Source organism: Geotrypetes seraphini, chromosome 2 (assembly GCF_902459505.1).
Source record: "Geotrypetes seraphini chromosome 2, aGeoSer1.1, whole genome shotgun sequence".
Classification (NCBI taxonomy): Eukaryota; Metazoa; Chordata; class Amphibia; order Gymnophiona; family Dermophiidae; genus Geotrypetes; species Geotrypetes seraphini.
The window spans coordinates 64992012-65015289 of NC_047085.1; the positions used below are offsets into that span (position 1 = coordinate 64992012).

The 23278-nt window shown below is 46.2% G+C and overlaps 1 protein-coding gene across 8 annotated transcripts in view; it reads left to right on the top strand.

Moving 5' to 3' along the window:
* The window catches only part of UBR5 (ubiquitin protein ligase E3 component n-recognin 5), a 1080924-nt gene that overhangs the window by 1007793 nt on the left and 49853 nt on the right, over positions 1 to 23278 (top strand). For all 8 annotated transcript variants that reach the window (XM_033933084.1, XM_033933089.1, XM_033933086.1 and 5 more), the window contains one exon: positions 3697 to 3810. In XM_033933084.1, coding sequence (XP_033788975.1) covers positions 3697 to 3810 — 114 coding nt within the window. The remainder of the gene's footprint in view (positions 1 to 3696; positions 3811 to 23278) is intronic.

Consider the following 23278-nt stretch of genomic DNA (forward strand, 5'->3'; position numbering starts at 1 on the left):
GCTAGTCTTTCTTACAACATGATCACTTGCTAGCCCCTTGGTAGATTTCCTCAGCAGACAGACTCTGGATCCGGGCGAGTGGACTCTGTCCATTGTAGGGTTCCGAGCCATAGTCCAGCAATGGAGTCAGCCATGCTTCAACCTCGTGGCTACAGCAAGAAACAAGAAAGCGGATTGTTTCTTCAGTGAAACATCCAAGCCTTGGAAGCAAGGGGCTCGACACTCTGGTGAAGCTGTGGCCTCAGAAGATTCTCTTGTATGTCTTTCATCCTTGGCCGATGATAGGCCAGGTCATTTGTCGAATCGTCCATCTGGGCCACATCATTCTGGTGGGTCCAGATTGGCCTTGTAGGCCATGGTACGCAGATCTGATGCATCTGCACAGGGGTCGCAGCCTTTGACTTAGAACACATCCGGACCTATTCATGCAGGGTCCAGCCTCCATAAAGGATCCCCCCACCAGGAACCCACACAACATATCCAGGATCCTACCGAGCACCTCATAAACCCTAGCGAGGCAATAGAAGAGCCGGATTGGTTCAGATGCCTCAGGCATCTCAGCCAATCAAGGACTACCTTAGGCCAATCAGGGCCTTAGGCCCCTCCCCATGCATCACATGATGCACCAGGGAGGGGCATATGGCCCAGTGTCATCAGAAGAAAGGAGGTGTTTTGAGTACCCCCTGGTCTCAACATTAAGATACGAGTTAAGGGGCAAGGGGACGGGGCAGGGAGGGGGGCCTCTGGTGGCAGGAGGGAATGGGGAGAAGGGTAGATTTTCATGGCAGGAGGGAGTGGGCATACCTCCTGCCATTTGTGGGTCACCATGTTTGTCGGGGGGACACACACGTTTGTTGGGGGTCATTGGGGGAGGGACGGTGGTGCATGCAAACTTAATAATGAATCAATTGCTTTTGGAAAATCAGCTAGAGAATCAGCCAACAGCGATTGAGTTGCTATTGTTAGTGAATCTAGCCCTATGTACTTACCCTAGTAAGCTCTTTTCCAATAGATAGTTGAGACATTCTAGACTCCCACCCACTCCTTCCTAATCTAATCTAATATTTGTGTGTCGCGCACACCTAAACAGGGCTCTAGGTGACTTGAAGAAGGAAAGAGGGTAAAGAGGGAGGTTCTTGTGCAGCATCTCTTGGTCTTTGAGATGCTTAAACCTGTCCCAGTACCCCAAATGAGGACTTAGCAGATGCTCCTTATACTTCTTCATTCCAAGTGGTTAACTCTTAGCACAAATGCAAGCCTGTTAGGTTGCAGGCTCCTTGTGGGGCCTACTCCATAGTGGACTCCTGGTCTGCAATGATGGTAGACCTTCCATCTGGAGCTTCGGAAATTCATCTGGTGCTACTCGCTCTCCAGCCCCTTCAGAAAAATCTACAGTGGCGTATGTACATCGCGAAGGAGCTCTAGTGCTCTCTCTCTCACAAGATAGAGCGGTGGCATTCTACTGGAAGGAAGCGCTTCTTCGGCCTGTCTCGCCACTGTTCCAGCATTCTTCCTCAGCCGATATTTCCTGGTTTCAGGAGTCTGATTCCTCTCACAGGAGCCATTTGTCTGCTATTATAAGAGCCAGGGTTTGCACCGGAGGATCTTGTTGGCTTCAGCAGAGATCTCAAAGGCCTTTTCAGTCAGCGAACAGATAGGGTCGGATGTATTGGTTTGGCTCTGTCTGGCTCACGAGTTCCTGTATGATGATTCCCCCCCATGGCCTCTGATAGGTCAGGTCATCTGCTGTACAAGTGACACATTCCAGTCTGGTGTCTTTAGTGGCTGTGGTTTGGTCTTATCGCCTGCGCTTCTCATATGTCTTTAGCTGGACGAGAGACTCTGGTTCCCTTTTTATTAATATCTTCTCAGTCAGGGACTAGTGTCCTTGGAGAACCCACAACGTTTTGGTCTTACAGCATGACTCTTGAGTGCTCAGCCTCGATGGTGAGAGGTTATTTGGAGGTAGTTATCTAAATTCTTTTGCACTCGAAGTGCCCTTTACTTTTGTTTCTGCCAAAGCCTGGTAGGCTTTTCTCACTAAGGGGGGGGTGCTAGGAATTAGATGGAGCCTGAGCAGGCTCCCAGTTAGTTAGTCCTGGTTTTCCTTCAGGAGAGTTTAACCAGAAGTCTGGCAGTGGCCTCCTTGAAAGTTCAGGTTGCAAGCTTTGTGTGTTTTCGGGCGTGCAGAGGAGCTAGTTTACTAACTGCTCTTTCAGATCTGACCAGGTGTGTGAAGGGGACGCTTCATCCACGTTCTCCCGTACGTCTTCTTTTCCCTTCATGGACTCTTAACATCGTTTTACAAGGCCTTGATGAGGCTTCCTTTGAGCTACTTTAGGATGTAGTTCTACTGGACCTGATGTTCACGACGGTTTTTCTGATCATCATTGTCTCAGCACGGTGTGTTTTGGAGTTTCTGCTCTTTCGTGCAGAAAACCTTTTTTCTGTGTGATAGACGCGGGTGTTTTCCTCTGTACTGTACATTCCTTCTTGTTGACAGTGGTCTCAGCTTTCCAAATCCATCAAGAAATTAGATTGCCTGCATTTCATACGACCTGGTCAGAGTGTGAAGATCAGATCTTCCGCAGATTAGATGTCCAGAAGATCTTGCTCCTTTATTTAGAAAGGATAACTGAGTTCTGGGCTGTCTGATCACTTTTTTGTTCTCACTGCTGTGCCTCACCATGATGGTCTGGCATTCAAATCCTGGATTCAAATGGCCATTTCCGTGACTTACATTGCCTGTGGCACGCAGCCACCAAGGGTGGTGGCGTCTTGGGTTGTATGTTGCACAATTCATCTGATGAAATTTGCAGGGCAGCTCTTGGTCCTTTCTTCACACTTTTACCTAGTTTTACCGAATGGATGTGGCGGCACATTCTGCTGCTATTTTTTGGGACCTCAGGTTTGTGGGGAGGCTGTTCTGTCCCTCCCTAGCTTCCGTGGCTTTGATATGTCACCTAGCTAATGGAATCCAGAAGAGACATAACAAGATGGAAGATTAAGTTTCTACCTACCATAATCTTCTTTCTGTTAGACTCGCTCTTTCTGTATACACTCAGTGCTTCTTTCTGCCTCGGTTATTATCCTTACAGGTTTGAAGATTTTCCAGCCAGTTGCTGGATCCTGTGGGGAGTTTTCTCTGAGTATGTGCATTGCCAAAGGCTCTTTCTTGGGGTGCTTGTTGCACACCACAGGTTAGTTCTACTTTGTTCAACAATGTTTTTTTTTTTTTCTGAGTTGCCTTTATGCCTGTTTATTACTTGTTGATATTTTACAGAGCATACCAGTTCGTGACTTACTTGTGTTCATGGGGATTCTCCCCTGTACCTCCTTTGTCCAAATTTATAGGTATGTGCTTGGCTTTGGGACTGAACTGATTTTACCACTAAGGGAACTGCACCGTGTGTTCTGAAATTATGTGAATTCCTGCAATACCCAGACTGCAGTTTTGGATTGAACATCTAGCATATGGAATCCTCCAGGGACTGACAGAAAGAAGATTATCGTAGGCAGAAACCTAATCTTACATTAGGATTTCAGATTTTGTTGTATTGAAATCCAAAATGATTTGAATAGTTGTGTTTTCACAAAACAAGATTTAGTATGTTTCCTTACTTCTGTTTATGAAAACTACTATTTAATATACTAGCTGATGTTCCCTCTTTTTTTTTTCTTTATTTTGGTTCTTAGGTTGAACTTATTTCAAATGGTGTAAATATTCCAGTCACGCCTCAGAATGTCTATGAGTATGTCCGAAAGTATGCAGAGCACAGAATGCTAGTAGTGGCAGAACAGCCTCTACATGTAAGTACTGCAACATGATAGCATCTATGAAGACAAGTAGAGTTTGATCTGCCCAGAATTGTTCAATTGCAGTATAAGCTTGACCATTCATTCTTAAGTCATTTTTGTTGTCACCTTATAGTTGTGCAGGAGTAGTCAAAAATGCAAATTACAGTATAGAACTTTGTTGCAGTTTTGTTATCTTAATGATTTTGTATCAAACCCGTGTTGTGAACACACCTTGAGTATTTGGTTTTTTTTATTTATTTTAAAAAACTTATTATCCGCTTATAAGTTAAACATACACGGTACAGGTCAAAGTTTACAGTACACTTTACTGTGCAGTTATGAATTGCTCCATCTCAACAAAGTTGAGGCAGAGCTAGAAAAGGTACAGATAAAAGCAACAAACATATTTAAAGAATAATTAAAGAGCATATGTAAAGAAAAAGCTTAACTGATTAGAGCTTTTTAATTTTGTAAAAGCTTGACTGAGCGGGTTTATAATAAGTTTATAAATTAGGATTAGGGAATACAAGAAATTCAAGAAAGTACATACTTTTCTGTCCATATGCAGTTCAGTTGTGGAACTTGTTGCTGGTGGATGTGGTCAGGGTTAATAATATTCCACTCAGAAACTGGAGAGATGCAGACAGATTGTATGCTGATGTCTCCAATGGATCCAGTGTGCTTTTGCTTTCCTCTAATTGAAGAAAAGCCTTTTGGCTTCTGCTGAACATGCACAGGCATTCCCACAGTCAGTAGTGTTCCTTCTCTCTTGTTTACCTTTAATATTCAGCCAGACTACTCTCAGTTCTCTGCCTTTTTCCACATTTACAAAAAATAATAATAAATACTGACAAGAGCAAGAAGGAAAAAAACAGTTACAGGGTATTGGCCCTATCTCAAACATAGAAACATAGAAGATGACGGCAGAAAAGGGCTACAGCCCATCAAGTCTGCCCACTCTGCTTACCCACCCCCTGTCTATGCCCTAATGACCCAATTTCCTTATCTTGACCCTCGTAGGGATCCCACATGGGTATCCCATTTATTTTTAAAGTCTGGCACGCTGTCTGCCTCGATCACCTGCACTGGAAGCTTGTTCCAATGATCAACCACTCTCTCTGTGAAGAAATACTTTCTGGTGTCGCCATGAAATTTTCCGCCCCTGAGTTTGAGCAGGTGCCCTCTTGTGGCCGAGGGTCCCTTGAGAAAGAAAATATCATCTTCCACTTCGACACGTCCCGTGAGGTACTTAAATGTTTCGATCATGTCTCCCCTCTTCCTACATTCCTCAAGAGTGTAGAGCTGCAATTTGTTCAGTCTCTCTTCGTACGAGAGACCCTTGAGCCCCGAGATCATCCTGGTGGCCGTCCGTTGAACCGATTCAATTCTGCGCACATCTTTACTGTAATGTGGCCTCCAGAACTGCACACAGTACTCCAGATGAGGTCTCACCATGGCCCTGTACAACGGCATTATGACTTCAGGCTTTCGGCTGACGAAACTTCTATTGATATAACCCAATATCTGCCTTGCCTTAGATGAAGCCTTCTCCACTTGATTGGCAGTTTTCATGTCTGCACTGATGATTACTCCTAAATCTCGTTCTGCTGAAGTCCTAGTTAAAGTTTCTCCGTTCAAGAAGTACGTCCTGCATGGAATTCCGCTTCCGATGTGCATGACCTTACATTTCTTAGCATTGAAGCCTAGCTGCCAGGTTGAGGACCAACTTTCCAATGTAAGCAGGTCCTGCGCCATATAATTCTGTAAACTGCATTCACTTACTATATTACATAGTTTGGCGTCATCGACGAATAGTGTTATTTTACCTTGAAGCCCTTGAGTCAGATCCCCTATGAATATGTTGAAAAGGAGTGGACCCAGGACCGAGCCCTGCGGCACTCCACTGGTCACCTCCGATGTTTTAGAGAGGGTACCATTAACCACCACCCTCTGAAGTGTGCCACTCAGCCAATCATTGACCCATGCAGTTAGTGTCTCTCCTAACCCCATCGATTCCATCTTGCTTAGCAGCCTGCGGTGTGGGACACTGTCAAAAGCTTTCCTGAAGTCCAGGTACACGACGTCCAAAGACTCTCCCAAGTCCAACTTTCTTGTTACCCAGTCAAAGAAGCTGATGAGATTGGATTGGCAGGACCTACCCTTGGTGAATCCATGCTGACTGGGATCCCGAAGATTCCCTTCATTCAAGATCGTGTCCAATTTGCTTTTAATTAGTGTTTCCATGAGTTTGCACACTATTGATGTGAGACTCACCGGTCTATAATTCGCAGCCTCTGCCCTGCAACCCTTTTTATGCAAGGAACGACATTAGCTAATTTCCAGTCCATGGGAACTTTCCCCTTACTTAGGGAGAGATTGAATAGCTCAGCCAACGGTTTTGCCAGGACATCGCTCAATTCTCTGAGCATTCTTGGGTGCAAATTGTCTGGTCCCATGGCTTTGTTCACCTTGAGTCTTGCCAGTTCACTGTAAACTTCACCTGGTGTGAACTCAAAATTCTGAAACGGGTCTTCTGTGCTTTGTGTTGCCTTCAACTGGGGACCGTGTCCCGGTGCCTCACAGGTGAAGACTGAGCAGAAGTATTCATTCAGTAGTTCGGCTTTATCAGAATCTGCTTCCACGTAACTTCCGTCCGGTCTTCTAAGGCGTACTATCCCGCCTGTGTTCCTTTTTCTGTCACTAATATACCTGAAGAAGGATTTGTCCCCCTTTTTAATGTTTTTTGCCAGAATTTCTTCCACTCGAAGTTTTGCCTCCCTAACTGCCATTTTGACCGCTGTAGACCTGGTCCTATATTCTACTTTTGCCTCTCTTTTCTCCGTGCGCTTGTAGGAGAGAAACGCTTTTTTCTTCTCCTTAATGAGGTGCTAGATCTCCGCGGTGAACCATTGGGGTTTATTGTTTCTTTGTCATTTATTTACTGATTTTATGAAGCGGCTAGTTGCTTCATGTATGGTTGATTTCAGTGTTAACCACTTAGCTTCTACATCATCGGTCTCCGCTTGGTCCTGCAGCGTCTGATGGCCGAAATCTCCCATGCGTGCGAAGTCTGTGCCCCGGAAATTGAGTACCTTTGTTTTCGTGTTTGATCTAGGAAAGCCATTCCTAAGGTTGAACCATACTATATTGTGGTCGCTGGAGGCTAGCGTATCTCCTACTGAGACCTCTGAAACGCTTTCCCCGTTGGTGAGTACCAGGTCGAGTATCGCCTGGGCCCTAGTGGGCTCCGTTACCATTTGTTTGAGACGTGCTCCCTTTATGGAGGTTAAGAGCCTCCTGCTACCACTGGTTGTCGCTGAAAATGAGTTCCAGTCTGCATCAGGCATATTGAAGTCCCCTAGCAGTACAGCTTCTCCTCGTAGAGTGATATTCTCTATGTCTTCAATTAATTCTGCGTCCATGTCTTCCAGTTGTCTTGGGGGTCTGTAAACCACACCTAGATACAGGCATTTTTCTCTGCCTCTTGCCAGGTTTACCCAGAGGGACTCCCCGGTGTACTTGACATCTGTGATCCTGGTGGTTTTGATGTCCTCTTTAATGTATAGAGCTACCCCCCCTCCTAACCTGCCCTCTCTGTCCTGACGAAGTAGATTGTAGCCCGGTATAGCCATATCCCACCCATGTGAGTCCGTGAACCAAGTTTCAGATATTGCCACCACATCTAGGTCGGCATTCCTTATTTCAGCCTCCAATTCTAGAATTTTGTTACCTAAACTGTGTGCATTGACATACATGGCCCTCCATATCTTGTGTTTGCTAAGTCCCTGTGAGGCGTATCCTACCCGAGTCGGTGTGACTCCCAAAGAACTGTTTGCAATGTGGGTACTTACCTTGGACATGGAAGCGGAGTTTCGACTCACCTCATCAGGATAATTCCTTTCTGCACTAATATGTGAATGGGTACCCTCCCCCGACTTACTTAGTTTAAAGCCCTGTGAAGCAGGCGGGCTAGTCGGTGTCCGAAGACGTTCTTACCCCTACTGGTCAGATGGAGTCCGTCTGGTCCCTGAAGTCCTTGTAGCGCTTCCCCATGGTTTAGGAATCCGAAGTTCATATCCCGGCACCATCCCTGTAGCCACTCGTTCGTCCTCAGGATACGTTCATCTCTGGCTCTTCCCTTGCCTCTAACTGGGAGGATCGATGAGAAAACCACCTGCGCTTCTGTCTGCTTCAGCCTCTCACCCAGTGCTCCAAAGTCTCTGGTGATGGTCTCCGGTGTGTTCCTGGCAGTGTTGTTGGTTCCTATGTGGACAAGAAGCATAGGAAAGTGGTCTTGGGGCGTGAGTAGTCTATCCAGACTGGCGGTGACATCTTGTATCCTGGCTCCAGGCAGACAGCAGACCTCCCTAGATTGCATATCCGGTCTGCAAATTGGTCCCTCGGTGCCCCTCAGCATGGAATCCCCGATGACTATTACTCTGCGCTTCTTTGGGGGGAGCCGGTCAGTTGTCCCTGGAGATGGAGCTGGGTGTTGGGCCTGCTCCTGTTCCTGTTCCTCATCGGCAGTTCCTTCCTGAAGAATCTGGAATCTGTTCCGCAGGACGAGTTGAGGGGTTGATGTATAGCTGCCCTGTTTGTAAGAAGAAGGAGAAGATGAAGAGATTGAAAAAAGGGGGGGGGGGGTCTCCTATGTTTGCCCGTGGAGGAGGTCACCAGCTGCCAGGAGTCAGTGCCGCTAGCCATTTCCTGTATCCCAATTGTTGGTTTCAAAGCTGATGATTTGGGTGTCTCGAGGATGGACTTGTCATGGGCCTGCTCGGTGATTTGGGACAGCTCCTGGACGACTCCGTCGATGTAGGCCTCGTCCTCTCGGATGCTTCTCAGGCGAATCACCTCCTCCCTGAGGCTCCTTAGTTCCTGCATGAGATCTCCATCCAGCTGCGCAGCCTCCTCTGTCTGTGTAGAGACTGTAGTGTAGCGCTGGGGGATGGTCTCGGTCTGCACAGAGACCTCTGTCCACCGTCCTGGGTCTTCCTCCTTCTGCACGCAGTCCGTGGTCGCTTCCTGGATCCCCATAGCGACTGGAATACTGGTCTTGATTGTAGACTTCGCGCTTCTTGTCCTCCCTGCCATTGCTGAGTTGTAATTGAAGTCTGCCTGTCAGTAAGGAAGAGAATTAGGAAAATTAGAAAAATCTGTCTGTGAGCAGGTGTGAGATTTTGAAAGTTAGGGTGTCTGAGAGTTGGAAGATTGGGGTATCTAGTGCTTGAAAGATAAGGGTGTCTGAGAGTTTGAGATGTCTGTGAGTGTTGCTGTCTGTGAGTTAGTATGAGAGCCTGTACGATTAGGGTGAAGGGATAGTGTGTTTGAGAGGTATCGTTGTCTTATGTAGTTTGGCTCTTCTTAAGGCTCTTCGCAAAGGCGCTCTCGTCCCCTTTTATGGGGGGAGTTTGGCTGGTAATGTCAGGGGTGGGCGGAGTTAGCTCTCGCCTCGTCCCCTGCTAGCACCGCCTTCTCTGCTCCTCTCTCTGCTTCTTCCTGCTAGCACACTCTCCGCTCACTGTTCTGCCATGTGCTCAGAACTCTGCTATACTCCAAGGGCTCCAATACTCCAAAGTAGCTTCCATGCCCACATTGGTAGTTCTCCTCCCACATTGGGTCCAATGTTGGTATCATGAGAGGAAAATTACCAACATCCAGACCACTGCCAATGGCCCCCTCCTATCTGACCAAGTACAAACCTCATATCAACAGCAGTAAAAGATTGTGTGACCATTAGACCCACTTTTTCTCAACCCCCTCCCCCCCCAATTTAGCCAAACACACAACCCCAGAAACATGGTGGACCCAGGCACAGCACTCACCATGGAATGCAGTCCAGTTCCAGGCATACTTTGGGGCAACCTGTGCTAATCTGAATGAGCATGAGAAGGCAAAATCCATTGTAATCTGGGATACAAGAATTAGTTTCTCCCCAGTTAGGAATTGACCTCTTGTCCCTCAAGATCTGAGGTGCTGACACTTCCTCCCCTTCAAGGCTCAGTTTTCAAACTATAAGCTTCTGCTTTTTTCCAGAATTCATTGCTCCACCTACCCTACCTCCTGCTCCTGTTTATCCCAGGACAAGCAGGCAGCATATTCTCACATGTGGATGACATAATCCACGGAGCCCCAGTACAGACAGCTTTAAAAGTGTATCACCACTTTAAGTTTTTTAAAAAACTTCACGATTGCCTGCACTGTGAATGCCTGAGTGCCTTCCCGCCTGACGTACGTTCATGGTACCACACTTCTTCATTTTCCATGGAGTGAAGAAGTCGTGTTTCTGAACTTTGTTCAGCTTTTGTGCTTGCCTTCCCGCTTCACAATATTTTTTCTATTTTTCTTAGTCTTTTTTTTCTCCCCTTTTTTGTCGGTAAAAAAAAAGAAGACTTTTTCTCTCTCTTTCCTCGAGGGCTTCATTTTCTCTTAGCAATTGAGTTCAATCTTGCTGACGCAGTCTTTCCGTCCATGTGTAGACTGTTAACGGGGTTCAAAAAGTGCTACAGGCCTATTTCTCTTGTACAGAAGTTACCTTCTTTTGATAAATATATTCCTGCACAACATCTTCAGAAATTTCACAACATCTTTCGCACTCGTTCTCAAGCTAGAAAGTATTTGGCGAGATCTGCCTATGATGCTTTTGAGTTATCATCTAGAGCTTCGGCTATGTCAGTGGTGATGAGACTCCTGGCATGGTTGAGAGTCCTCAGATATGGACATCAACCTTCAGGACAGATTGGCTAATATTCCATGTTTGGAAGAAGAGCTTTTTGGTGACTCAATTGAGGTGACCACACAAAAACTCACTGACCATGAAAAGAATTGGAATGCTTTGGTTAAAACCAGAGCGCGACACGCTGGTATCGGCGGAAAAGCCAATGGTACCAATGACTGAAGAAGTTCCGTAAGTGCCCAGTCCCAACCTTGAGGAGTGGCTCGACATCAGCCTCATTCTCACAGGACTGTAGCGAGACACTGATGGTACTGGCGAAACAAGCTAACAGTACCGGTGCTCTCCCTTAAGCGAAACATTGACAATTTGCTGCGGGAGGAAATGGGTGAGTGTTTTTTCAAATGTGGGTACTGACACAGTCTGTTTCCGTGTCGACACCACCTCTCTCGGTGCCTGTCCAGTCTGAGCCAGTCATGGCACCAACCACAATCTTGAGACTTCGACACCGATTCTCCAGTACTGTTTTCATTCCATCTGAAATTCTGACTTGGTTGGAGATTCTGAGCAGGAACCATTCTTTACTGCAGATGATGGTGATTCTTCAGCACCAGAGCATTCTCTTTCTTCTGCTGTTGTCCTTCTGAGCGGTCTTCTTTTACTAAATTCCTCTATCAAATGTCCACAGAATTTTCTCAGTTGTTGTCGTCTACAGTACTGCCTCTTCAGACTTTAAATATAGTAAAGAGTTTTTAGAAGTTTTGGATTATGAATGACCGCCAAAGGGAAATATTGAAGTTTTTTACTTCCTCCCTTTTTGAGGGAGACTTTCTAAATGGATCTAGAGTCTCCATTTTTTTCCACTTGAATTTTCAACAGAGTGGTTCCTATTTTTGCGTTTGATATGCCTCAACTTTTTCATGAGTCTCTAGTGGTAAGAGTCGACCTTGAAGAAGTCTTCAGGCATTAGGGTCTATCCATCTGTACCTGCTCCTTCTCAATCTAGGAGGTAAAGGCAATATTCACGTCAGTGCATCAGGCTGCTTAATAAAGACTTCTCAGTCTTTTTGACGTGGTCCTCAGGAGCATAGCCTCAACTCGAAACTGTCTTTCTTTTCAGTGTTGATATAGAAGGAAAGCTGACATTGCTACTGTTCACCAAATTAATATTGTCCACAGCATCGTCTTCTGCTGCTTGACTCTGCCTTCTCAGTAAAAAGAAAAATCAATGAATATTGTCTTTTTCTGGGTGGTGGGAACTCCTTGGTTTCGCTGCAATACATGATCAACCAGGTGTATTTGTTCTTCAGTGGCCTTCCATTGTTCCACTGATGTTAACTTGAGAGCATCCAGACTATGCCAGAGTCTCTTACATCCCTTTGTACTTCATGTGGGAGGTTTGGGAGTGGCTGTAGGTGAGGAGGAGGCCGGTCAATCCCTTTTAGGATATTTTTTTCTTCTCCTGTTATTGATCGCAGCTTTTCTTTCTTTTTGCTCAATCAGGGAGATTTAGTCATTTATTGCACTTTGTGCGTTTTTTTCATCAAATTGCCCTCTTTGTTCTTTTGAACCTTTGGCCGCTGTTCGGCTGTTAATATCCCTGAGTTCTCAGGGTCTGGAGTTTTCTTCCCAATCGATTGGTTTTCAACACCTTTCGGTTATACTGTTATTTTAGCACCCAGGTGCATATTTTTCAATCTTTCCGAGTCTCAGCTCTGGGTTTAAAGGAAGCCTGTACGTCTATGTCATTCCTTCTGGCTTCCCACATGTGCTTGCGCTTTTCAATCACTCAGCACAGTTTACACTACCAGGCCCTTTTTACAGCCTATCATCTTTTTCAATATCTGGTGGGAGTGCTTGCGTTTTGTGGCAATGACACTCCATTCTTATGGTCTTCCAGGTTTTTTTCCCTGTGCGACTACTTTTATTCAGTTTAGACAGTGATCCTAACAAAATTTTTCAGTCTTTGGCCGCTACTCTACTGAGAGCATTTCTTCTTCTGGTTTGTCTGCTTGCTGTCCTTTGCCTCTGCAAGGCACTTGAAGGTTTTCTGAGGCCACATGACTTCCATATAACATGGACCACTGCGAGCAAGACTACATATTTGTACTTCTCAGTGAACCCTTGCTCATTAGCAACAGCTTATTTTTCTACCATCCTCTATTCAGCAGTTGCTTCAGTACTGTATGAACTCCTTTGTACTTTTCAGAGGTCTCTTTTTTTGCACTTTCCTACTCTTCAAGGGGTGATATCGACAACCAATCTCCTTATACCTGGGAAGCACAATTGGATGTCCTTCTAACCAAGGTTTTTAGTCCATCAAGGAGCACACCTTTTCATATCAACTTATTGTGTTCTGAGTGATGTATTATGCTCTTAATGTTTTTTCAATATTTCTTGAACCCTGGAGTCCTCCTTTGCATGGACAATCTTCTACCCATGCACTCCGTAAACACATGGAGCCACAGGGTCTCTCCAGTTATGTCAAGAAGCTCAGAAAATCTGGCTTTGAGCAATTGCTTGCCTCCTTATCTTGACGATTGTCTGTTTGCTAGGGGAGCAAAATTCCCTATCGGACAAAATCTGCAAAATTATTCAGCTTTACCAATGAACTCCCAGCTCTGCAGCTCTCCATTCTTTTAAGTTCAATGGTGGACTTGTTGGTGACTCGCACCAATTATAAGTCGCCCCACTATACGCATTGCATTGTCTGGGAAACAGGCATCTCTTCTGGATTGGACGAGCATGTTTTTTTCTATGCGTTTCCATCCTCTCATTTCATGTTGATGTCTTTGTTCAAACTACAAAATAGAAAAAAACCTCCCAAACCCCAAGACTAGAAAATGGTTAGGGGAAAGAGACAAAGGCCAACTGAAACTTGAAAAAATAATAATAACCAAAATTAATAAATATTAATGGGAGCAGGAGAGCCCTCCTTGGGAGGTTTTTTTCTATTTTGTGATTTTTCCACCTCCATTATTGTAGGGTTCATTTTTTGTTCTTTGTTCAAACTACAACAGGAATTAGCCACCCTGCTTCTCACAGCTTCTGGGTGGCTCAGATAGCATTGATTCTCCCTTTTACTTCACTTCAGCTCAAGGGAGCATATACCCCTGCCATTTGTGTCTACTCTGCTTTCTCACTAGCACAAATATTTTCTATATTCCAACCTGCAATCATTCCACCTGGCAGGTTGGTTTCTTTCGGGCTGAACCCTTCTGTATTACATCTCTCTCAGCCTCTCTGAAAGATTATTGATACCTCCAAGAAACCAGCCTCACTATATTTTTATCAGAAACAAAAATGGGTTAGGTTTTCTTCCTGGTGTCTTCTTCATCATCAAGATCCCACTTCCTTGTCAGTTGAAATGGTGTGGATTTTCTTCTACATCTATTAGAGTCTATCTCAGTGCTATTCTAACTTTTCACCTGCTAGTAGCTTCTTATGGCTTATTACAACTTTTCAGATGCCAGTCAAGGGAAAACCTCTCTCTGCTCATACTTTGGTCTCCAGATTCATGAAAGGACGTGTCAACAAGAACTGCAGCAGAACGGGACTTGGGAGTACGTAATCATTCGGGATGATATGAAAGTTGCCAATCAGATGGAGAAAGCGTCAGCGCTAGACAAATGCTAGGATGCATTAGAAGAAGCTTTATCAGCCGAAAGCCTGAAGTTATACTGCCGTTATACAGATCCATGGTGAGACCTCACCTGGAGTACTGTGTTCAGTTTTGGACGCCACATTATCAAAAGGATGTGAGAAGAATGGAGTCGATTCAGCGAATGGCCACTAGGATAGTTTCAGGACTCAAGGATCTCCTATATGAAGAACGTCTGAACAGGCTGCACTTATATTCTCTAGAAGAGCACAGAGAAAGGGGGGACATGATAGAAACATTCAAATACGTCACGGGCTGCATTGAGGTGGAGGAAGAAATCTTTTATCCTATGGGTCCCACGGCGACAAGAGGGCACCCACTAAAACTCAGGGGGGGGGAAGATTTCATGGGGACACCAGGAAATACTTCTTCACCGAAAGGGTAATTGATCGATGGAATAGTCTTCCACGTCAGGTAGTTGAGGCCAGTACCACGCATCGACTTCAAGGGACGATGGGACCGTCTGGTGGGGTCGCTCCAGAGGAATGCTTAAAAAATGGATTCTCAAGGAGGGAGGGTTCTTGAGTGGGCAGACTTGTTGGGCCGCTGGCCCTTTTCTGCCGTCATACTCTATGTTTCTTTAAGGTGAAATCACGTCTCAAACCTTCACCTGTAGTCTGGAACTTTGATGAGGTTCTTTCCAGATTAGTGAAGCCTCCATTTGAGCCAATGGCCACAACTCATCCCAAGTTTTTCGCCTGGAAAGTTGTTTTTCTTATCTTGCTCACTTTTGCCAGGAGGGTCAGTGAGTTACAAGTGTTGGTGGCAGATTCATCCTTCACAGTTTTTCTTGATGATGAAGTGATTTTACGCATGCAACCACAGTTTCTACCAAAAGTGGTGATGAAGTTTCATCTCAATCAATTGATTGTTCTTCCAGGTTTTTTTTTCCTAAACCTCGTTCTTATGTAGTAAAAACGGCTCCTTGCTTTCTGGTCTATAAGTGTGCTTTGACTTTTTACATCACCAAGCCAAAGACTTATAGGACTTCTCCCCAACTCTTCATCTCTTTTGACCATAACAAGTTGGGGTATTATGTTTCCAAGAGAACAGTTTCTAACTGGTTGCCTGTATTTCATTCTGCTTTGCTCAACCTGGCCTGCACCTGGCGATTCAGGTCACAGGCCAGAAAGTCTGAGCTATGGCAGCTTTTGTAGTTTTCCTTAGATCTACTCCTAATGCAGAATTCTATAAAGCTGCCACCTGGTCCTCAGTTCACACAGTCACCTCACATTATTGTCTGGAGTCTTTCTCCAGATGGGATGGGCACTTCCGGCCTGTTTGTATTATAAAATTTATTTCCTTGAAGGCCAACTCTCCCACCATCCCATTCTGGTTAGCTTGGAGATTACCCATGTGTGAGAATATGCTGGCTGCTTGTCCTGGGATAAAGCACAGTTACTTACCGTAACAGGTGTTATCCAGGGACAAAAGGCAGATATTCTCACAACCCTCCCACTTCCCCTGGTTGGCTTCTTAGCTGGCTTATCTTAACTGAGGAGACACGCGCCCTGCATCTAGTGGGAAGGCACTTGCGCATGCATGGTGCGAGCTATCGTGAACTTTCTGAAGTCTTAAAGTGATGATGCACTTTTAAAGTGTCCATACCGGGGGCTTTGTCGGTGACGTCACCCATGTGTGAGAATATCTGCCTGCTGCCCACAAGCTTCTAAGGCCTCCATTTCCAGGTGGATCTGTATGGCCATTTCCGCGGCTTACATGGCAGCAGGAAAGAAGCCCCCTCCTCACGGTGCAGGCTTATTCTACTCCCCTTAGGCAGAATCGTCGGCTATTTTTCTGGACGATATTTACAAGGCCACTACCTGATCCTCTTTGCATGCATTCACCAAGTTTTGCTGGATTGATGTGACGGCCAAAGATGCTTCTTTTGGTGCCTCTGTTTTGGCAGCAAGCTTTTCAGTCCCACCCTGAATTTTTGGGAATGCTCTGTTACATTCTACTGGTCCCAGAATAAAGTGGGATTGTACAAGAACAAAAGATTAGTTTCTTACCTTTGTTAATCATCTTTCTTAGAAATCCACACTTTATTCCGGGAACCCGCCCTATACCTTGCTGATTCACCAGTTGTCTGCCTTTACATGTACTGGTAAGCTGGATTTCTGTTTTCTGACCAGCCTTTATAAGAATGCCATCAGAATGGGTTTGGCACTTAGTTTTGGGGGGGTCCCTAGTTCAGACACCCCCTTCTGATAATGCAGGCTGTATCTCCTTGTAGCACTGTTTTGTCGTTCAAGTTTCTAATGTTTTATGATCTGTTCTCTTGTTTTTCATTGTTGCATTTGTTGATATGAGCAGAATTGACTTATTTGTTAGGGAGTGTCCCCGTTCCCCTTTCTCTCTTGTTCTTATCTTCTACAGATATTCCTGGTTGTTTTAAGACTAACTGATGTTCAGGGGGACAGTGATGAGGTAATAGGGGAAGGGGTTAAGCCTCTGAAGTTTGAGGCTTCCTACAAAGTCCTGGCGGGTAGACAGAAATAACTGGTCCCGGAATAAAGTGTGGATTTACAAGAAAGAAGATTAGCAAAGGTAAGAACCTAATCTTTCTTTACTGCAGATGTAGTAAACTAATATGCATAATGTGTAAGTGTTATGATACTGAAGTATGAAAAGTCCACTAAGCACAAAAATCCCATGTTATGTATAGTGCTAAAATCAATACATAAGCCCACTAGTTTTAAAATTGTTTAATTTCCTCCCACTCACCCATTGATAACCAACAGTTCCATTTTCCCTGCTCTACTCCCTTTAACAATTATCCCCTTCCATATGCTGATAAAAAAAAAAACCTAAGAATACCCAAATTTCTCCTTTGAAGATGCCCAAATGTTGCTAATGCTGGCTGGTTGGAGGATAGCCATTTCCTACTGGTCTAGCATCCAATGGGGTCATCAAATCTGAGGTTCCCCTTTAGTTGCGTCCAGGATTTTACAGAACACCAGGCAGGTAGGTGATAAGGCTGCATTCTCCTGCCTGGTATTGGGAGCATTTGGTTAGTGAGAAAGAGTATGCTTTTTATGTGGTACAGGGATGGGATTGTACTTTGCAGATCGGAGGAGGCAGGCTTTTTCATTTTTTGCCTTCAGGTGGGAACATGGCCTGCCACCAGTAGTAAACTGTTAGTTGGTCAGATCAGTGCAGTAGCAGTTTAATCAGCTTAACCAATGTAACAGAAATTCAGTCTCTCCCCAACAGTGAATGTAATGTAAGTTTACTGGTTGTTGTAGCCCAATGATTTAGCAGAAGATTGAGAACAATTTAAACCACTGTATCTCAGGGGCTTTTTTCTTTCAGTTAAGAGGGTTTTCTTTCATCTTTTAGGTGCTTTCTTTATCTGCTCCCCTAAGGGTGTCAGCATAGTTATTAATTATTATCAAGTAATTGCTGTGAGAGAAAATTAACAATGTCTTGTAGTGCAAAAAAGCACATGAGTCCTGAACCTATGGGTGGTGCATCTTCACCCGTGAGGGATGCAGAGAAGGTGGTATCTTACATTTTAAACTCTGCCTCCCTCTGCACGCTGCTTTCGGCCTCTGTGCTAATTGGGAGACTTTGCTGGAGCCGGCTGTGTCCTCCCACCCCCATAAAGAAGCATGTGAAGACTTAGAGTGGTAGAGGGTTTCAGGCTGGTTAGCCTATGTAAAAGGCAGCCTGAAGAAACAAGCCCCTGGATATCCTGCTTTCTTGTCTGAAGCAAAAAAAGCATTATCCCAGGACAAGCAGGCAGCATATTCTTGACTGATGGGTGACGGCACCGACGGAGCCCCGGTACGGACAATTTTAGAGTGATTGCACTCTAAGAACTTGGAAAGTTCTAGCAGTCCACACCGCGCACGCGCGAGTGCCCTCCCGCCCGACGGAGGCGCGCGGTCCCCAGTTTCTTAGTTTCCGCGGAGCTAAGAAGACGCGACCTTTTCAACGGCTGTTGAAAAGATTTTTTTCTATCGCCTTCCCGCTCGCGAAAACCCTTCAGGAAATATTATTTCCTTTTTTTCTTTTATTCTTTGTTGTTTTAAAAAAAAAAAAACTTTACTTTTTTCGGTTCGCCCCGGCGGGGCCTTTGCCACCATCGAGGCCTCGGCCTTCGATTTGGCAGAAGCCATTTTTACGTTCATGCCCCCCCAACCCGGGTTTAAGAAGTGTCAGCGGTGTGCACGGCCCATTTCTCTCACCGACCCGCACAACTGGTGCTTACAGTGTCTGGGTCCAGACCATCGGGCTTCCACTTGCACCCGCTGTGCCACATTGAAAAAACGAACTTTAAAAAACCGTCAGATTCAGCAACAGTTACTTTTCGGTGCAGATATGTCTGACCCTGCGGCATCGACACCGACATCGGCCCCGTCTCAGTCGGCACCCACCTCGTCGACACCGCACCGGCATCGCAACCATCAGGTAAGCCGGCTAAGAAGCCTTCCCCGCTGGAGCGTCCTCCGGTCTCCGTAGCAGCGAGCCCAGTCCTGCCGACCTCGAGGCGCCCGCGGAAGCGCTCCGCCCCTATTGAGGTGAGCCCCTCGACCTCGGGTTCCTCATCCTCGGGGCGTTGAGCGTGCCGCACCGCAGGTACCGCAGAAGAAAAAAGCGGTACCGGTACCTTCGCTGGACGAGCGAATTGCTGCCGTCCTACAGGTGCAACTTAAAGAGCAGTTGCAACAGCTCCTTCCTGCTCTATTGGTACCGAACCTTCCAGTCCCGGTCCGGTCTGAGCCACCGGTACCGACAGTGGAGCAGCCTCTATTGTCCGCGTCCACTTTGTCGGTACCGGTACATTCTGCTTCCTCGGTCTCCATGCCAGTTCTGGCACTGGAACCGAGAGCTCTACATCAGGCTGTCCAAACTTCGGCTCCGATACAGCCTTTAACATCTCCCGGTACCGCTTCTTTGAGGTCGGGCAAGTCGGTGCACAAAACCCGGCACCTTGAACCCTCCACACCGGAGTCTCGGAATCGCAGTTCCCAAATTAGGGATCCCGATCTGTGGGGTGACTCCGAAGAACCTCTTCTGAGGGTGAGTGTTCGTCTGGTGAAGAGGATCCGTCTGTCCCAGATCCCTCCTCTAAACCGGATTCTACTTCTTTTACCTCTTTCTTAAAAGAGATGTGTGAATCTCTTTCTATTCCCTTGGAGGCTGAGTCCAAAAAATCCAAAGCGTTCCTTGATGCACTGGACTTTGACCAGCCTCCAAGGGAATTTCTCAAACTGCCCCTCCACGATATCTTGAGGGAGACTTTTTATAAAAATCTGGAGACGCCTCTGACTATCCCAGGAGCTCCTCGCAAATTGGACTCCTTGTACAAAGTCATCCCCATTCCTGGCTTCGACAAACCTCAACTTCCACACAAGTCTCTTTTAGTGGAATCCACACTTAAGAAATCTGCAGGAGCTAGTGTATACGCTTCAGTCCCTCCTGGCAGAGAAGGAAAGGCCATGGATAAATTTAGCAAAAGATTATACCAAAATGCCATGTTGGCTAACAGATCAGGGAATTATGCTTTTCATTTTTCCTTTTACTTAAAGCATCTCATTCACGATCTCTCTGCTTTTGAGAAGTACCTCCCTGACCGCAAGAGATCTGCTTTTCGCCAATGTTCTTCCTCTCTTCTCCAGCTTAGGAAGTTCCTGGTCCGCTCGATCTACGATACATTCGAATTGACCTCCAGAGCCACAGCCATGTCTGTTGCCATGCGTCGTCTGGCATGGCTCAGAGTATCAGAGCTTGATGTTAACCATCAGGATCGCCTGGCTAATGCTCCATGCCTAGGCGATGAGCTTTTTGGAGAATCCATGGACTCCACAACACAAAAATTAACTGCCCATGAAACTCGCTGGGATACACTTCTAAAAACCAAAAAGAAGACTCCACCTACCCGGCCTTTTCGGCAGCAATCGGCCTACCAACGCCGCTTCGTGGCTCGTCCTTTGCCACCAGCTCCCCAACAGCCTAGACGTCAGCGCCAACAGCAACAGCAAACTCCTAGGCCAGCACAGCAGCAACAGGTGAAGCCTCCTCCACCACAGAAGTCTACCCAACCCTTTTGACTTCGTTCTCCAGGGCATAGCCAGTGTTCTACCATCTGTCCCCCTTCCCCAACCCATAGGAGGCCGTCTTACTTTCTTCATCAGCCGTTGGGAAATTATCACCTTGGATCAGTGGGTCCTCAACATCATCCACCACGGCTACTCTCTCAACTTTCAGATGCTTCCCGCCCAAAGTCTGCCAAGAGAGTCTGCTTTGAACACTCCTCAGTCTTCCCTCCTTCTTCAGGAGGTTCAATCCTTCCTCCTTCTGAATGCCATAGAGGAAGTTCCTCTAGATCAAAAGGGGCAGGGATTCTATTCCCGTTACTTTCTGGTCCCCAAAAAAACGAGATCTCAGACCCATTTTAGATCTTCGTGATCTCAACAAATGCTTGGTCAAAGAAAAATTCAGAATGCTTTCTCTGGCCACTCTTTACCCTCTTCTCAGTCAGGGCGACTGGCTATGCTCCCTCGATCTCAAAGAGGCATACACTCACATACCGGTCAATCTGGCCTCCAGACAGTACCTCCGGTTCATGATCAATCACTGTCATTACCAGTACAAGGTCCTACCCTTCGGCCTTGCCTCCTCTCCCAGAGTGTTCACCAAATGTCTCATTGTGGTGGCTGCTTTTCTACGCTCGCATCATCTTCAGGTCTTTCCTTACCTGGACGACTGGTTAATCAAAGCCACTTCCTCTCAGGCAGTGCTCCTGGCCACCAACCAGACCATCCTTTTTCTATGACTTCTGGGGTTCGAGATCAATCTACCCAAATCACATCTCATTCCTACTCAGAGACTTCAGTTCATAGGAGCGGTTCTGGACACAGTCCTCATGAGAGCATTCCTGCCATCCAACCGTCTTCAGACTCTTCAATCTCTATGCCAGCAGGTGCTTCCACTACACTCCATCTCTGCCAAGCACATGATGATACTCTTGGGTCACATGGCCTCGACAGTTCATGTCACCCCCTTCGCACGTCTTCACCTGCGCACTCCTCAATGGACCCTAGCTACCCAGTGGTCCCAAGTGATGGATCCTTGCTCACGACACATATTTGTGACATCATCTCTTCGTCAATCTCTTCAATGGTGGTTGATATCTTCAAATCTCTCCAGAGGTCTTCTGTTCCATCTACCTCCTCATCAACTAGTCATCACCACAGATGCCTCCCCTTATGCATGGGGAGCTCACTTGAACGAGTTTCAAACTCAGGGCCTTTGGACGGCTCAGAAGAAGAAACATCACATCAATTTCTTGGAACTCCGGGCGATGTTTTATGCCCTCAAGGCTTTCCAACATCTTCTCTTTCCTCAAGTCCTTCTAATTTGCACAGACAATCAAGTTGCAATGTACTACATCAACAAACAGGGTGGGACAGGCTCTCGCCTTCTGTGTCAAGAAGTCCAAAAGATTTGGTCTTGGGCGACAGATCACCAATTATTCCTGAAAGCTATCTACATTCAAGGAGAGCAGAATTCCTTAGCGGACAATCTCAGCAGAATTCTCCAGCCCCATGAATGGACTCTCGATCCTTTGACTCTCCAGTCCATTTTCACTCAGTGGGGCACTCCTCAGATCGACCTCTTTGCAGCTCCTCACCATCACCAGCTGCCCCTCTTCTGCTCCAGACTCTATTCTCCTCACCGTCTGGCAGCGGATGCATTCCTTCTGGATTGGTCCAATCTGTTCCTGTATGCTTTCCCTCCTCTGCCTCTCATGTTACGAACCTTGTTCAAGCTCAAGAGGGAACAAGCCACCATGATTCTCATTGCTCCACGGTGGCCCAGGCAACATTGGTTCTCCCTTCTATTTCAACTCAGTTCCAGGGAGCCTATTCTTCTTCCACTGTTTCCTTCTCTGCTTACACAGCATCAGGAGACCCTTCTGCATCCCAACCTCCAGTCTCTGCACCTGACAGCTTGGTTTCTCTCGGGCTGACTTCAACTGATCCTCTTCTATCTCAGCCCGTTCGTTCTATTCTGGATGCTTCCAGGAAACTGGCCACTCTGCAATGTTACCATGAGAAGTGGACACGGTTTTCTTCTTGGTGTCTTCTTCATCATCATGATCCCACTTCCCTTGCAGTGGAGACCTTGTTAGACTATCTTCTTTCTTTGTCTGACTCTGGGCTCAAGTCTACTTCCATCAGAGTCCACCTCAGTGCTATTGCTGCTTTTCATGAGCCGGTTCATGGGAAACTTCTCTCAGCTCATCCCTTGGTTTCCAGATTCATGCGGGGTCTTTTCAATGTGAAACCACCTCTTAAGGCTCCTCCTGTAGTCTGGGATCTCAATGTGGTTCTCTCCGCCTTAATGAAGCCTCCGTTTGAACCTTTGGCTACAGCTCCTTTCAAGTTCCTTACTTGGAAAGTGCTCTTCCTTATTGCTCTTACCTCTGCCAGGAGGGTCAGTAAGCTACATGCACTAGTTGCGGATCCACCTTTTACAGTCTTTCATCATGACAAGGTGGTTCTGCGTACACATCCAAAGTTTCTCCCTAAGGTTGTCTCTGAATTCCATCTCAACCAATCCATTGTTCTGCCTGTTTTCTTTCTGAAACCTCACTCTCATTCTGGAGAACAGGCTCTGCATACTTTGGACTGTAAGCGGGCTTTAGCTTACTATTTAGACCGTACTAAGCCCCACAGATCATCTCCACAACTCTTTCTATCCTTTGATCCGAATAAATTGGGACGTCCTGTTTCTAAACGTACGTTGTCAAATTGGCTTGCAACGTGCATTTCATTCTGTTATGCTCAGTCCGGACTGACACTGGAAGGTTCTGTCACGGCCCATAGAGTTCGAGCTATGGCAGCATCTGTGGCTTTCCTCCGTTCCACTCCTATTGAGGAAATCTGCAAGGCTGCTACTTGGTCCTCAGTTCATACTTTTACATCTCATTATTGTCTGGATGCATTCTCCAGACGGGATGGACACTTCGGCCAATCTGTTTTGCAAAATTTGTTTTCCTAATGGCCAACCTTCCCTCCATCCCTCTTTTTGTTAGCTTGGAGGTCACCCATCAGTCAAGAATATGCTGCCTGCTTGTCCTGGGATAAAGCACAGTTACTTACCGTAACAGGTGTTATCCAGGGACAGCAGGC